Source organism: Anopheles aquasalis, chromosome Y (assembly GCF_943734665.1).
Source record: "Anopheles aquasalis chromosome Y, idAnoAquaMG_Q_19, whole genome shotgun sequence".
In the NCBI taxonomy this organism is placed as follows: Eukaryota; Metazoa; Arthropoda; class Insecta; order Diptera; family Culicidae; genus Anopheles; species Anopheles aquasalis.
In genome coordinates, this window is record NC_064879.1 from 2780830 (window position 1) to 2798385 (window position 17556).

General features: G+C 51.0%; 1 protein-coding gene across 1 annotated transcript; it reads left to right on the plus strand.

Annotated features, from left to right (window-relative positions):
* Nucleotides 1-9121: 9121 nt before the first annotated feature.
* LOC126579723 (general odorant-binding protein 45-like) lies at nucleotides 9122-10243 on the plus strand. The gene has a single exon (XM_050243272.1). It carries the CDS (start codon nucleotides 9122-9124, stop codon nucleotides 10241-10243), a length of 1122 nt encoding a protein of 373 aa, XP_050099229.1.
* Nucleotides 10244-17556: the final 7313 nt, after the last annotated feature.

Consider the following 17556-nt stretch of genomic DNA (forward strand, 5'->3'; position numbering starts at 1 on the left):
CCGCATTCTGAGCTGGAACCCGGCACCGTGATCGAGCTCAGAGCGCGACCGAAGAGTCCTGGGTTTTCTTTTTTTTTTTTTTTTTTGCTTTGCTTTGCCACCACCCCCGCCATCCGCCCCCGTGGGTGTCTTCTTCGTAAACTATGCGCCAGCAACCCCCCGCGCCTTTCGTTCCGGCCGTAGGTATTTATCCGCAACGGCAAGCGAAGACATTCCGCAGCTCCGATCCGACCGACTGGCGACCTCCTTCATAATCAACACGGTCTTCTCCTCCGCGCTTCTCCGCTGCGTAAACCAAAGCTAAGGATGAACCGCCTACCCTCCGTCTCGAAATACTACGTCTCGAATATTAGTAACGCTCCTGATGCCCGACGAGCTCCGAGGCCAGCCCGGCCGTACTCGGCTAATGGTTCAGGGGGTTGGTACGAGGGGGTTTGAGTGGGACAAGGGTGGTAGTAATAATAATAAAGCTAATAGCAATCACGGCGACCACGAGGACGATGTTTGAACGACGACGATGACGATGACGACGACGATGGCGACGGTTCCTGGACGAAACCGGGAAAGGGAGCGAGCGCACAAGGGATGGGGGTTGAATGAAGGTCCCTAATGGTCTTTGGAGCCGCTACGCCGCGACCGTGACATGGCTTGTGCCACTGGAGTAGTTCACTGTGTCGCTAGCAAAGCAAAGCAACGGATGATTTTTTTTTTTTCTTTGTTGTTTGGCAAAGACGAAGGAGTGGGGAACAGATGAGTGGCAATAAATTCCGGTTGGAAAAAAAAAAAAATGCCGGTGGACGTGGTGGTCCTACCGCAACCGTTGGCCGCCCCGACCTTGGTTTGGGGCACCGCACCCAAACATCCCCGCGCGCTTCCAGTGCTACGCCCCATTAGCCCTTTTGCTCCCCTTCACTTGCCCCCCACAGGCAAAGTTTGGTCCTGGGCCTGGTCTCCACTCTGGCAGCCCTTGCCTCTCTCTCTCTCTGCCATTAAAATCGTTCATCAATCTGGTCCCCCGTGTCACGACGTCGTGGGCGGATTTTCCACCGCCAAATTTTGCCATCACACACCACCACCAACAACAACAACAACAACAACAACAACAAGTGGCTTACAGGCACACGGGGGGGTAACCCGCAAGGGGGTGCTACCTGATGCGCCCCTAAAATGGGGGGATGGGGTTCCCCAGGTGGGGGGGGGGGGTTCCAAAAAATGGGGCCACACAGAGAGGGCTGATAATCGCGAAATCGCGTACCGCACCCTCGACCAAACGACCTGAGACAGACCTGAGGGTGGTTCATCCCCGTACCGGAAAAGGGGTTTCTAATTTGTACGAAGCGGCCCTTGTTTTTTTCGGACGGACTATCGATTAGCAATCAACGGGGCCAACCGACCCGGGGCACGACTGGTGCGACGTCGCTTCAAGCCGAACCCGGGCCCAACCGCGTTGTCAGTCACGCGTTAACCACGGACCCCAAAGCAAGAGGCTCCTTGGTGCCGATGGTGTCCCAGGAAGCGGAACGGCCGCCGCCGTGACAACGAGTTGCGAGTGTGTGAACTGAGTGAGTCCAGGGCCTGAGCTGCTGTGCGTCAATCGGCGTAAGGGTTGTTAGCGGGGGGGTTGAATTGGATTGGGAAGAGAGAGAGAGAGAGAGCACCTGCAACAGGGAGCCAGCGTGTGTGAAACGCCTAACCCACTTGGTTCACGCTTCACGGTTCGTTACAGTGGCGCGGGATTAACCTCACCCACCCCCCTGCACTCGTTCTCTCTCGCCAGGGACGCAGGGTGTCTGTTCCGCGAGCTCGAGACGAGATTAACGGGTTTGATCGGGAGTGAAAAAAGAGGGGGGTGGGTGTGGCGAAGGGTGGGGGTTGCAGTCGCCGTTCCGGTTGCCAAGTCTGCACCGCGACGCAAATATTACACCGCGCGGACGCGGACGATGGACACTAATTTTCTCGTCCCTGAGATTAGAATCGCCACCTTGTTATACACCACCCTCAACCCTTTTGTTATTCACCCCCCCTCCCGCTCCCCTTCATGCATCTCCTTTGAAAATGTTCTCTCGCTCTCTCTCTTTCTCTCTCACTCTCTCTTTTCGAGACATCATCTGTCAAAGGAGCCAGCATGGACTGGACCCTGTATTGAGCAGCAACCCTTCTTGATAGCTTCTACAGTATGCAAAAAAAGTTTTTCCACCCTTTGTAAGAAACTTGAAATTTGGCTTATTTTTTCATGGAAACTCTCAGCCCAAAAATGCGTATCACATATCAATAGTTTTGTTGTTTATTTTTCTTTACTGTGCTTTTTACATTTTAGAAAAATATCTCCTAGAGAGAAAGCTATTACAAAACCAGTGGTGCAAGGGACAAAAAGCACGCAAAAAAGGTGTATCCACCCTCATGTATTTTATTGTATGGTGTTATACAATTTTTACTCCAAAATAATCAAATAACTTAACAAACGGCTCGTCCGTCCTTATATATGTTTTAAAAAAATCAAATAACCATATTTCCTCTCAATTTCAAAAATTTATTTTAGTTTGTTTATCATAACTCGCCCCATAACTCCATCATTTGTGGCGATAAAACCTTCCAATGGGCCTCAAAAGATGTTTTTGGGACTAAAGAACTAAAATCAATCTTTAATATTGAGAGCAGAAAAGGTTGTTTGATTATTTTTGAGTTAAAACTGTATAACACCATACAATAAAATACATGAGGGTGGATACACCTGTTTTGCGTGCTTTTCGTACCTTGCTCCACTGGTTTTGTAATAGCTTTCTCTCTAGGAGATATTTTTCTAAAATGTAAAAAGCACAGTAAAGAAGAATAAAAAACAGAACTACTGATATGTGATACACATTTTTAGGCTGAGGGTTTTCATGAAAAATCAGTCAAAATGTAAATTGTTTGCAAGCGGTGGATAAACTTTTTTTGCATACTGTAATAGGGGGAGGGAGTCGCTCTTTCTCTCTCACTCGCTCTCCCTGAAAGTGACAGACGTCCGGACCGGAAGGAGTCATAAAACATGCACGCTTCAATTACAGTTCGGTTAGATCCCTGACCTCACTACTTCTCTCTCTCTCTCTCTCTCTCTCTCTCTCTCTGTCTCTCTCTCTCTCTCTCTCACACACTCTGGGGCTTCCTAATTAATTTACATATTTCGTCCCCGGGGGTACACTTGAACAACCTGGACCGACCGAAGGAAGAAAAAAAAACCGCTCCCAAAAATATGGAAATCTTTCCCTTCACGTCTCCCAGGGGGTCCGTAAATCAATCGGAATCGCGTGTATCGAGTGGGCAGGCAGGCAGGCAGGCAGGCAGGGGGGTTCGGAAGCGGTAGCCAGTCGGTCGGGACCGATTCCGGCATCCAGATAACTGGGCGGCCTGGGGATCGCGATCGTGGCGTGCCCAGGGATTCCTGGTTCCCCCGGGATGGAACACACACCCCCGCGCTGGTGGGCCAACAGGTTCGTGTAAGGAAGGAGCAGATGCACCCCGGGGGTGGGGGTGGTGGTGGGTGCTTCTTTTGTTTTTTTTTTGTTGCGGGGCCAAATTACATGTCTGCCGCCGCACCCTCTGTCCATCGCCCCTGTCTGCAACCCTTTTACCAACCACCCAATTCGGTTTCAAAAAAAAAAAAAAAAGGGAGGGTTGGGGGTTGGAAAAACACATTTGCATACAGCCGAAAAAACGGAATTGATGGATGGTTTACCGGCACGCACAGCGGTGGTGGTGGTGGTGGTGGTGGTGGCGGCCACCGCGTGTTCTGTGTGGGAAACGGCGAAACGTCGGCCCACCGTCTCCACCTGCCCCATCGGGACCCCATTGCCCCGGCGGGGGGGGGGGGGGTGTTGTCCGTGTTTCCTCATAGATCGCGCCCCGAAACTCGCCTCGTCTAGCTGACGCATCAGGCGCGTGAGCGAAGGCACATCGCGCTGCATCGCGGCTGTTCGGTACAGTTAATTGATTGATTAATGGCCATGGCATGGTCATCAAACACAGCACCCCAGGCTGGCTCGCTGGCTCGCTGGCTGGCTGGCTGGCTGGCCGTACCTTTCGGATTGGGCGGCTAATTGTTGCAGACCACCGCCAGCGCAGCCGGTTAATGTAGCGATTACCTTAACAATATAATTAACGTGACGCACGCGTCACACACATATAAGCGTGTGGTGCGAACGGTGCGCAGAAAGAGAAGCGCCGATCAGATCGCAGAAGAAGCAATCGAGGCGCCGTCGAGCGAGGCGGATTGATGTGGTGAGCTGTGATGAGCCCGAACAAACAATAAACTGCGTGCGGCTCTCCCTCCCTTCCTTCCTTCCTTCCTTCATTCCTTCCTCGCTGCAGCTAAGCGCAAGCTTGTTGGCAACACTGTAAACGCCATGTTCTGCTACCGCCTGCCCCCCTTTCCATCTGTCTATCTAATCGGAGAGCGAGAGAGAGAGAGAGGAGCTTGATGTTTTTGGAGCAAAGCGTCCGTTCCGGCGCATTTCCGCACCTGATATGATGCGTTTTCCCTTCCCTTCCGCACCCGTGTGGTGATTAAATTATGCATAAACCCCGCGCAGCGTGCTATGTGTCGGTGTGCGTGTTGATTAAGTTCGTTTGTGTAGCGCAACGATAATGACGCGCGCACGGTATTTGGTCCCGGTAATTATAACGCCGCCGCCGCCACTCCACGGCGCACATTCTTTTTATTAAGTTATCCCGCACCACCCATGTACCACACTGCAGATGCGTTCGTGGTGGACGTGGACGAGGCCCAGCCCGGCGCATGGACCCGGGACACGCAGCTCGCTCGAGATGATGGATGGATGACCGCCGTCGCTGGCTGGCCTGATGGACTGAGGGTGGCTTATTAGCGCGTGTAGGTATTAAGCGCGCACCGTTTACGCCATTTAATCGATCCTCTACCACCCCCCCCCCCCCCCCCCACCCCTCTCCCTCTCTCCCTCTCTCTCTCTTGTTTTGCAGAAGCCGATGGCGATGGTTCGCATCTCGGACTGTCGAGTCTAAGCATGCCACCACCATGCAGATAGAACCTTTTTTTTAACTAACAAATAAACTTGCCTTTATGCCCAAAAAACATGATCATTTTTGACGATTTTTTGTGACCAAACCATTCAACTTTATTTTTTCAAATGAATGGCATTTTAAATTGCAATTTTTGAAGAACATTTGGTTTTATTTTGGGGAAGATTCAATAAAACCTTCATCCATGGCCTCACATTTAGGCAGTCGTGTCTTCATAAAGGTACTTTTTCCGATGGCCATCGTAGCTCCGTGATGGGTCATCAGAAATATACAAATCGATACTAGTTTGAAAGATTATAAGTTTATACTGGTAGCCCCTTCGATTTTTTGTTGAATTTCCTATTTTTCGATTTTTGGCAGATTTTTGAAGCTCGAAAAGTGATGCTTTTTGCGATTTTGCCTAAAAACATGATTTTAAAAGATTTGTTTAAAAAAAAGTATCAACAATTTTCATAAAATCATGACGGGACTACCTGGCAAAGAGTGTTCCAAATATGTGTTAAAAATTGCGAATTGATCGGTCCATTGATCATTGATCGGTCGCGTTGGTTTTGCGGAAACACGCTCTTCAAAGTAGCGAACTGTATGGTGCCTTGTATGAAACGCGGATTTTCAAAAATCTATAACTTTGTCAGTTTTGCTTCGATTGATCCAAAAATGTTACACAATGTTCTTGAAAGGATCAGTTTTCAGGGGGGAAAATGTTGAACCGAAGCCCCCGTCCTAAGGGCACATTTTTCGATCAATGGTGATCCTTTCAGGAGTATTGTTTAAATGTTTTGGAGGAACCGAAGCTAAACTGGCAAAGATAAGGAAATCTTTTTGAAGTAGCAAATCATCGCCAACGACTCAATGCATCGCACGCTATTTTAAAGCGCATTTCCCGCAAAACCCCACTAGGTTGTGGACGGGATTCATTCCTTGTGACCTTGGTTCTATTAAACAACGAGAGTTATTTGGGTAATGCAGCAAAAAGGCTCATAATTTTCACGGTCAATAAAGGCCAAGCCAAAACAGAAAAGCCGCTAACACCTCTTTAATCTAAAAGAAGCCCTGTAAATGGCGAATGGCTATACCAAAGCAGAAGAATAGTCACTGCTGCGCCGAACTTTCCCTCCCCTCAAGTCTCAATTGAACTCAATTTCCCGGAATCGACTCGGGGATCGATACCTGTGAAGCGGCCATCCCTGTGGGTAGGCTGACTGACCTTGATCATGTGGCGTCTGCCTAAACTTTAATGGTCAAGATCTAGGTCAAGATCAAAGCTATTTAGGGAATTAATTTGACCTTGGTCCTACTAAGCAACGAGAATCAGGCAGCAGGTAGGTGGCGAAAACGAAAACGAAAGCGGAATCTAAAACAATCAACAACTACGGCGAATGCTGGTACCAAAGGAACAGTCACTACTGCGCTGCGCCGAAACTTTCCCTCCCCTGAAATTCCCGGAATCGATCTGGGTCGAAGTCGACTCGGGCTCGGAATCGACTCCGTTTATTGTTTCGCACGCGTGGAATCGGAGTGGAATCGTGAGTGCGATCGCCCTCGATCGATAAGAAATTACCAGTCCATTCATAAATTCAACACAAGGCTGCTAAAACAAGACTGCTTCTCAAGAGTTGTAAACCGGTCACTTTTTTTTAAACCGGACAGACACTTGGAAAACGGGCCCATAGTGTTCACTTGAAAGTATCTTTTCTGCGTTAAAACTAAAAAAAATATTTGCAAAAACAAAGAGGCCGTTTATGCCTGATTTACCAACGTAAAAAAAAATCATCACGAGAGAGAGTGTGTGTGTGAGAGAGAGAGAGAGAGAGAGAGAGAGAGAGAGAGAGAGAGAGAGATGAAAGTGATGTGGACGAGACATAAATAGAACCAGAACATACATCAAAGCCGATCGGTGTGCTACGTTTGTGAGTATCACAGGAATAAGCGCGCACCACCGTTATGCTCCTCATGTCCTGCTTCCCCCGCCACCCACACCAGCCCAAACCCAGCGGATTACCACTGGATCCCTGCACTGCACTGCGAAAGCTCGCGCGATGGTGCGAAATAGTAGTTTCACGGATTATTAAACCAATAAAGCGCGCCACGGCGCGCCGCTGGTTCCAATTTTCGGTGTCCCGCTTTTAGGCACCCTGGCCAACGACCACACCATGGACCGATTATGGGAGATGAAAGCGAATGAAACCAATCGAAAGGAAACTCTGCTGCAGTGGCGGTGGCGGCGGCGCGGGTTGAAAGAGGAAACACGTAGAAGAAAAACAAAAAAAAACGGGAAAACGGCCACTCATGGAACCCAGCAGCAGCAGCAGTAGCAACAGAAACAACAACAAAAAATGGGAAAAAACATCATCATCATCGTCTCTTGACTTGTTTAGAGGGGGGGGGGGGGGGGGGCGAAAGCGCGCAAAAGCGGAAAATGGAAAACGCTTAGCTCATCAGCGCAGCGTTACCGCGCGACCATCCTTCCACTCTATCGAGACAGAGAGAGAGAGAGAGAGAGAGAGAGAGAGAGAGAGAGAGAGAGAACGATCTGCTGGCCCGTTATTAGGGAGTTAGTCCGGTTTTGGGGATGATGGGGTTGGTAAGTGGATGGGGATGGCAATCCTTTTCCGTGAAACAAAGGCAATCTGCATTACCGCGGTACCACGGGTGGCTGCACAATCCGAATCTGTGGCTGGCCAGAACTAAAAAAAAAAAAGGGGTGGGGGGGAGTTGGGGGGTAGTTGGATGCGGTGCTGTGTGTCATGCTCGGCATCACCCATTTCGTGTGTTGTAGAGCAAAGAGAGGACGGCGGAATGGTGCACCTGGAGCGTGACACATCCCCACCCACACCGGACAGGGTAGGAGGGGTGAAGGGGGGAGGGGATGGCAATCACTTTTCCGCCAGTTATTAGGATGTCGCGCCAGTGCCAGAGTGCCCGTGCTGGGTGCTGGTGTAAATGGAGTTCACCCCAAATGCACCCTCCACCCCCAAAGGAAAGGGGGTGACCGAGACCGGGAGGGTGAAGGGCGAAGGGATTTTTAATAATACACTTTGCACACGCACAAAGCGAGATACGCGTTACGCGATCTCAGTACATCTCGTACGCATTAGCGGAGGCTATTGCTTCGCGGTAACCGCACGGGATCTTGGGGACCAACCCCCCAAAAAGGTCTTCCTCGGTCGGTCGGTCGGTCGGTCGGTCTGGTGGTTGATCTTGACCCTCCTGTCTTAGAACCCCCGAAAGGCAGGTCGTAAGGAGTGTGCGCCCAAGTGAACACCAGGAACGCGAAACGGGTGCCCTTCATCCCCTGCCTTCATCCCTCATCCCCAAACTCGAGAGAGCGCGCGCGCGCGCGCGCGCACGTTGTACAAAACTTCTCCTTGTGCGAACTTCTTACAAATTCCCCATTCTCCACTCCCTGCCTCTTCTTCAGCGGAAGTGTGCCCGGGGATGGGCAACGTGAAAAGTTTCGCCACCCTTTCCGTCCCGTCCCGGACAAGCTGTGTGGTGCGCACAGCTTCCGGTGTGCGACCAGCCGGTCTGCTCTACTCTGCGGGTTCGCGCTCTCTACTCCGTCTCGAGAGTTGACCTTGGTTTGAACTGAAGGGGGGGGGGGGGGCAGACAAGGGCAGGACAGGCAACAACTTTCACCGTCACAGTAGTAGTGGGTAGTAGTAGCTCACCGAGACCTGAACTGGATGGCCCAGTGACCGAGCTTGAGGTTTGTTTTTTTTTCTGTTTTTCCTTTGGAAGCGAGCGAGCGGACGAACGAGAGACTTCCAGGAACTGGCCACCACCACCACCATCAGCAGCAACAACAGTGCAACAGCAACAGTGTTAAGGTGCATGCTGCACCCCCCCTACCCCCCGGAAGCGTAGTACACCCTTATCATCCCCATAATGAACGCAAGCTGATACGCGAGCCCGGAACTCGGGCTCGTCTCGCCGTACGTGTCCAATCTTGCGGGCACCCTTGGCCGGCACCCGGGTTTTCTTAAAAAGAGGTGCACCAGCAGTAGCTGGGCCCAAAACCGAGCAGTAGCTGCGTACTGCAGCACCCGTGGCAAGCAAACAATCCGAACAAACGCGCGACCGTGCAATGCAACGTGCCGTGCTGCTGCTGCTGCTGCTGCTGGTCGCGGTCAGCTGTTGCTGGACGGTACAGCCGGTGGCCGGTGCGCTCGGTGGCTGTAGCTACGGTTACACCAGCAAAAGTATCGCCCAGGCCTACCTGGAGTGTCTGCAGTACCTGAACGTTTCACGCCAACCACTCGCAACGTACGATGAGACGGACACCGGTGCGGCGGGTAACTGTTTGGTGCGCTGCATCGGTTTAACCACTCGCTGGTGGGACGATGAGCGGGGAATCTTGGAGCCCGCGTTGTTACGTCACTTCCGCAACACCGAGGTCGGGCTGCTCGAACAGGCAAGGCAGTGCGTCGGATCGTTGACCGGCACCGATCGGTGCCAGGGTGCTTACCGGTCGTTCCGGTGCTACGCCGATCTACTCGGTGAGCTGGTGGCACATCCCCGGTTTCTACCACCCCGGACCGGCGAGCTGCTCGGTGCGGTCAGCGAGTGTGCCGAGTTGTTGCAGCTCTCGGGCCAACGGGTCGCACGCTATGTCACCAGCACTTTCCTGCGGGATGGCCCCGGGACGCGGTTACTGCGCTGCATCGTCCTGCAGCTCGGTCTCTACTCCGACAGCAAGGGAGTGTTGAGCGAGCGGTTGGCTTTGTTGCCCGGTGTGACCAACGAACCGGACACCGGCAGCCCGCTCAAGGCGAAACAGTGCGAGGCGAGCGTCCGGGATCTCGGGGTCGATGTGTGCCGGCTGGCAGCGCACTCGATCGAACAGTGCTACGGTCGGGAAGCGTTCGGTGAGCTGTGGCCCCTGATGATGCACCGGTACGCGCCGGATGGTGTGGCGCAGCAGTACGTGCAGGGGCCGACGCTGCCCGATAACACCACGCCACAGGCAGCAGCACCCGTGCGGTCAAAGCTGGTGTTCTTGCGGAAGCATGACGAGCGGGGTACGGCGGGCGGTGCCGTCCCGTTCGAGATGGTGATCGCCGACTCGGACTACCGGGATATCGCTCGGTTGCTCGAAAGCGAACCGAGCGTCGAGGGTGAGCCGGGAACGCCGGCAACTGCGGAGCTAGAGCTGGCCGAGACAGGCGAGTTGCCGGACGAAACCCACGGTAAGAATGTGCTTCTATGACCGGTTAAGTGATCGGTTTTGGTCCTTCGCTTTTTTTTATTTTTTTTTGTTGATTGCATTTCCAGCAGAACCTACCCTACCGACGGTGGAGGAACAGGAACAGGCAAGGCAGCGTCGCAGTGGCACCACAAACGATGACAACTGCGGCCGTGACAGATGTCCGGACCGGGCAATGCTCTAACGGGGTCGCACAGTGCTACAAAACGGAGCCGATCCGAGCCTATCCGGAGTGACAGAGTCTGTCCAGTTCGTGACATCGCGCTCGGGAAGCGTCAAACTGAATGGCGCTATGCTAATAAATATTAGGAATACCGTGAACGTGAGTTCAATTTGGAGTAGTGCGGGCATCGGAGGGGCCCAGCGGGCGCTGTCAGTGTTTGTAAGGGTAACCATGACACGGTGCGGCGCCATTCCCGTTCCAGAGTTCAGAGTGACGCCCGTGAGTCGAGAGTGACGGATCAGTGTGGCGTATACACTCTGTTTCATAATGATAGCCTCACCATGGTTTTTTTTTAGATCTTGCGCTCGAATAAAGCGCCACAAAAATAATTAAAAATACTGTAAATGTTCCTTTCATCGTGAAAAGACGTATGACGTTTGAATTTTGAAAAAATATTAAAAATTGTGGATTTGGGAGCCAAATGAACCCAAAAATGAGGTGTTTCATAATGATAGCCTCAAGCTAAAAAAAAAAAATTAAGATGGAAACTACTTCATTAGGCTATCATTATTATTTTATTTACAATCAGTAACTCCTCCGTTACTATTAATTGCCTGGAAATGCGGGATGGCATGCTTACAGCGAGCATGAAAAATGTTGCAGTGCGCAAGGATCACCATGCACTCTTATTAGCTACTTCCACCTGATCTATGGTGTCAAATAGCCTACCATTCTCGTAAAGATCACGCCTAACTAACATCCGCCAAACATTCGTCCATCGGATTTAAGCCCGGAGAAATCGCTGGCCAGGACATTACGTTACGACATGTTTGTATACTTTAAGTAGGCAAGTGTCGCCGAGGCGGTGTTATCTTGCTGAACAAAATACGATGGTTTTGCTTCAAATATGGCTTTAAATGAAAGGAAACATTTAGAAAACTTTTCATTATTTTTGGGGCGCTTTATTCGAGCGCAAAATCGAAAAAACAGGGTGAGGCTATCGTTATGAAACAGAGTGTATAGTGTCTTCATTAATTTTGCAGCATTCACACAAGAGAGAAGTCACAGAGCGAGAGAGAGAGAGAGAGAGAGAGAGAGAGAGAGCGAGAGAGAAAATGAATCGAATTGTCAGTTCCTAGACTAGACAGATTGGAATCCTCGCAGTCACCTCACACGTCACACACCAATCGCCTCGCGGTCTGACGAAGAGACGAAACGCTGCTCCAGGCCACATCGTCACATGCTGCTGGTCTGCTCATTAATATTCGAAGCGAGCGAACGAACCAACGAGCGATCGCATTTCACTTACCGTTTGTTTTTTTTCCCAACATTATCCGGCAGCGAACCATCTCTCACCTCACTAGCTCTCGGCTCAACCTATTTTTAGGTCCGTTGGATCCGCAACGGAAGCTGATCCTTTCAAGAACATTGTGTAAATGTTTTGGATCAATCGAAGCAAAACTGACAAAGTTACAGATTTTTGAATGTTAGCGTTTCATACAAGGCACCATACAGTTCGCTACTTTGAAGAGCGTGTTTCCGCAAAACCAACGCGACCGATCAATGATCAATGGACCGATCAATTCGAAATTTTTAACACATATTTTGAACACTCTTTGCCAGGTAGTCCCGTCAAGATTTTATGAAAATTATTGATACTTTTTTTTAAACAAATCTTTTAAAATAATGGTTTAGGCAAAATCGCAAAAAGCATCACTTTTTGAACATCAAAAATCTGCCAAAAAGGGAAAAATAAGAATATCAACAAAAACCCTTCTGGGCTACCTGGGTAAACTTGTAATCTTTCAAACGAGCATCAATTTGTGTTATTCTGATTATCCATCACGCAACAACGATGGGCACCGGAAAAAATTATCTTTTCGCAGTCGCACCATCAGAAAAATCTCAGAAAGAAAAATCTCATAGAAATAACAGCGGTTCTAGGATATAATCTTGGCATTGCTTACAGGATTAAACTTTCTATTCATGAAAGGGCAAGGCCTAGGAAACACGGTAGTGGTCGACAACAATCTGAGCGCACTGGAAAAGTGGTAAGATGCGTGAGAGCAAAAGTTAGTAGAGTCCAGTGCGATCCATACGAAAGCTTGCAAAAGAGACGAATATCTCAAGATGCTTCATGCATCGGTTGGCCAAATATGGCCTAAAAGCATCCTCTAAAGCTAGGGTGAAGCGTAATTTAATAGTTGAAAGGATAAAACATCTTTTAAAAGAGCGATCGATGCATTTCTTGACAGTTTTGAAGACAAAGAAAGTGGTCCTCGTGTTCTCTGATGAGAATCTTTTCACGATATTGATCCAGCAAGGAATTCCTGCACGAATAGGCTCATATCGCTCCTAAAGCCTAAGGATGTTTCAGAGAACATAAAATTCAAGTCCATCTTTCGAAATCCCCGCTGGAATAATGATGCTTGGAGCAGTTGCCTCTAATGGTTTGAAAATGCCATCAGTTTTGGTAAAATCCCATATTAAAATCAATATTGATGTGTATATCATTTTCTTTTTTGAAGAAACACATTTTATTATGGATTAGAAACTTGAGACTTAGTTTATAGAATAGAGAAAGCAAACTTCGACACTCCAGAGAATGTTGAGCTTCAGCCAGATGGACGCCCCTGCCATACGTCTAAACGAACTCTCAAACATGGTTGAAGGAAAACATGAATTTTTGGTGGAAAGATTTATGCCCTGCAAGCGGTCCTGAATTAAATCGATTGCGCTATTCAATATGGGCATTTGTTCGGCCAAAGACCTGTGAATCGTCTCACCAAACGGCTGGCTTGCTGAAATCTGGACTTCTAAGTTGGACACCTATGTCACCAAGGGTGTTCTCGAATTCATAACCGCATGGAGAAATTAATTAAGAAAGCAGGCCAATAAATACACTTATTTTGTTTGTTTTTGATGAAACAATGAAAAATAGAGCCAATTTAGATATTTTAAAACAGTAGAAAATCTACAAAAATGCCTTGAAACTTCGATCAAGGATTTTCTCAATTTTTTTTATGGTACACCCTGTAGGTGCCAGGGATGAAGTTTTTAATAAATCTTCCCCAAAATAGCACTAAGTATTCTCCAAAAGTTGCCGTCTAATATGCCATTGATTTGAAAAAATAAAATTGAATGGGCACGTCACAAAAAATCGTCAAAATTGATCCTTTTTTTTTTTGTTTGGCCAGAAACTACCCCTTAAGCCAGACAATGGGCCACGAGTTCGATCGACCCGCTGCGGATGAGCAGAAAGCTCTCATCGGAAGCCCTGGTGACACGCAAGCAAGCCCTTGCTTTACGACATTGAATTGAACTGTCAGCGCGCGCCACCACCAGATGCCAGACGGCACGGATCGTTCTGACAGATCTATCTGACGACGGCCCGAGTGACATCGGATCAACCGGAGACGCTCTCTTGCGCTTTCTCGACCTGCCTGTCTGATCTTATCGCGTGGTTCGAGGAAGCGGATCGCTTGAATTGATCGATTCAGCAGTCATCCTGTCTCCAGCTGCTGCTGCTGCTGTGCATTTGCGTAGGCAGCAGCTTAAGTTGTTCCTTTGCTGTGTTGGCCCCCCGGGGGTGGCCTCATACATATGCAGCGATCGATCGATGAGTGATGGTAATTGGTTTGGCCAGTGTCACCCCGATGGTCAGTTGTGTTTGCGTGCGCCCTGCCCTGCTGCTGCTGCTGCTGCTGCTGCTGCCGCTGATGATGATGATGATGCCGTGACCTTGGCGTGCTTCCCACGGCTGCAGTTCCTACCAATGGCTGACCAAACCAGTATCCGGTGCGGTACAGTACCGCCCGGATTATGGGTTACTCTTTTTTCTCTTTTCTCTCTCTCCCCCTCTCTCTCTCTCTCTCTCTCTCTCTCTCTCTCTCCGTAGCATGTCAGCCACCACCCTTTAACTGCACCCCCTGCACCCCCTGTGATTGAATGTGCTGTGACAGGCTGTGTTTTTTTTTAGCCTAGCTTCACCTCCAATCCAGCTCTCTCTCTCTCTTTCACGAGAATACACTATTAATGGCGACGTCTAAACGAACACGCATGGCGACGCTGCTGATGATGATGACGCAGCCAGAATTTACAGTAATTGCAGAGGTCGTCGTATGTCGTCGTAGCACCTGCTTTGACCAACAAAAAAAAAACATATTTTTTGAAGACCTGTCGTGCGGAAAGCTACCGCCATCGACCATTATGGGTACGGCCACGGAGAGTCTTATCCATCATATACCAGGAGCAGTGTGTACAGGATCTTCCACTTTCGTTCGCTCTCTCTCTCTCTCTCTCGCTACAGAACTCCTGGAGCTCCCCGAGAGAACCTAGTAGCCACTGGCATTACATAAGACTCGCTTTTTCGGTCCGCTCCCTAATTGATGGAGGCAGAACAATGCAGCGGGCATTACTGTGTACTAAGGTGGACCCGTACCGAACCAACCCAATTGCGTCATGCCCCGTTCGCATCGCAAGCGAACGCCGCGGCAGGAATGGTGCAGCAATCGGAGCAGGAAGCCGCCTCCATCCACGGGAAATCGGGACAATCAAGACCGCTCTGTGGGGAATGTTGTAATACTTCGGATCGGAGACGCTCCTGTCCCTTTCCCTTTCTTCTCTCTCTCTCTCTCTCTCTCTCTCTCTCTCTCTCTCTCTCAGAAAGGCTAGTGGCACCGGTCGGGAACCTATCGACAACCAGCGTCGATAGCCAGCGTCCGAAAAGTGTCCGAACCCCCTGAAAAACACCCCCCCCCCTTCCTCCCTCGCTGTGCAGCCTGACCTGCGTCATTTACTTGTTTTTTTGGGGGGCGCAAAATGGCGCACGAAGGTGATGGGGTGACCGACGGGCGACGAACACAAAATGGCTGCCAAAGGCTCCATGAGTGGATGGCGTGAGATCAACCAACAAATCAACCCCCAGGTTGCCACCACCACCCCCCCCCCCCCCCCTCGTACCACACACGCACACTCGGTGCAGTGCGATGGGTCCGAAGGGCCACTAAAGGTTCTTCCTGGACTTTCCACCATCCAGCAGCACCCTACCGCTTTTCACCCCCCCCCCCCCCCCGCGGGCGGATTTCCCACGGCGCAGAAAAGTTCGGAGAAAAGTTTTCCGAAACAACCGACGACGACGACGATGACGACGCCAACCTCTGGAACGGGTCCAGTGAGAGATAGAGAGAGAGAGAGAGAGAGAGAGTGATGTGGTTTTTGTGTGTTGAAGAGCGGGGGTGCGGGTCGCCAAACGCAATCGCAGTGGCCGCAGGCACCCTCCTCCCCCTCAAACAACAACCCCCCCTAAAGCTTAGCTGCTGCTGCTGCTGCTGCTTTGTTTATCGAGCGCCGACCAAAATGCGCCTTAACTCGTGCGTGTTCCAGTGTGTGTGTGTGTGTGAGCGAGGGAGAAAGGACGATTCTTCCCCCCCCCTAACCCCTTCATTACACCGCCAACCCTTTGCTGCAGGACCAACCGCTACGAAGCCTTTGACCTGCACGCCGTTTGGCAGTAAATGAAGAAGGAAACGATGGTGACCGGGAGTTAGATAGAGAGAGAGAGAGAGAGAGAGAGAGAGAGAGAGAGAAAGAGAAAGAACAGGAGAGTGGGGAAAGGGGGTGGAAAAAGCGTGGCGGGGTCAAGCGATTGATGGACGCAAAAAGGAATGGCGAAAGCTCGTGCCCGTGAAGCGAAAATGCCGCGAGCGAACTCCGCAAGAAGGATTCGGCCGGCGGTGTGGGTGGGTGGTGGGCTGGGCCGGTAGCCAATCACCATCACCCTGCTTCCCGTGCTGCTGCTCCCTAATCCTACCGCTACACCGGGGGTGGGGTGGAGGAGGGGAGAAAACAGGAAAATGCATCCCCCAAAACGAAACGGCCCTAGCTGGCCCATGATCCTGATCCTGTGTTCTGTGTGTGTGCCGAGCGAAACAGAAAGAGACAGACAGGAGTGAGAGAGAGAGAGAGAGAGAGAGAAAGAGAGAGCGCACACGGAGAAAGAGTAGATCGAACGGATGGGACCGACGGACCGCATCCGGTTCGCGTTTACAGCGTATAGTGTTGGCAAGGTAAGGGATGAAGGGGTGCTGCACCCTTGGGTCGCTCCTTATGCGCTTTCGCAACTTCGGAATACCCCCTGGCAGGGGCGGGGGCGCCTGAAACTCCGATGGCCAGAGTGAGAGCATGGGCGCGGGAGGGTGGGTGGCGTGGGTGGTGTGGCACAGGAATTAGAGTGTGCCCGCTCCTCCCATCCAACGCAAGGCTCGCAGCTCGCTTCGGTTTCGGGCCTCGGCCGCTGCTTACAAGACGATCAATTCGGGGTGAAAACGGGGTGGTGGGGGGTGGGGTGGTGGTGGTTTGAAGATGGTAATACATTTACGTTACGACCGGAGTACATTTTTGTGGACGTTTTGTGTCTTTTTTTGACATTGGATTGGAGCAAGGATCATATCGCGGTCAGCCACGCAAAGGCAATGCACTCATCACCTTCTCACGCATTCCGAAAGCATGTCCTTCCAAAAAGGACATTTCTCTCTCTCTCTCTCTCTCTCTCTCTCTCTCTCTCTCTCTCCAGGAGAGTACAGCAGGAGAAGGAGGATGACTCGCAAGATCGAGAATGGTTTTTGGGGTTGCTCCACATTCGCTTACTGCAACAACCCCTCCTGTACGCACCCCAGCAGACACAGAGCAGCGGTTCGGTCGTCTTATCTGTTCTCGGAACATGTTCACAGGCCTCGCCACCGTCACCTTCCCCCGCTCAATCACGCCGGCTCATCTCATCACGTTAGTGTCGCCTCCCTCTCCTCCCGTGACGAACACATCCTCCCCCAACCCCTGCACCCCCGCCCGGAAGGGATCGATGGGGCCAAAAGCGAATGACTTGAGAGGCTTTCCGGGCGTGGGGTAGCGGTGGCGGCGCCTCTCGGGGATTGGCAGGACCTTCTCCTCCTCACTGAGTAGAAGCTGCTGGAAAGATGGCACCCCTGGGGTGGTCCGGAGCGGCGCGGTGGTGCTACTGCGTCGTGTAATGCGTCGTCGCCAGCCGCGCATGAAAAGTACCGAGAACCGCCAGTAAACGCCGTAGCTCCCTCCAGTCCCAGGTGGGGGGACCACTGAAGGGGGCCACGCATTTTCCCAATTATCCCCTCCGGGA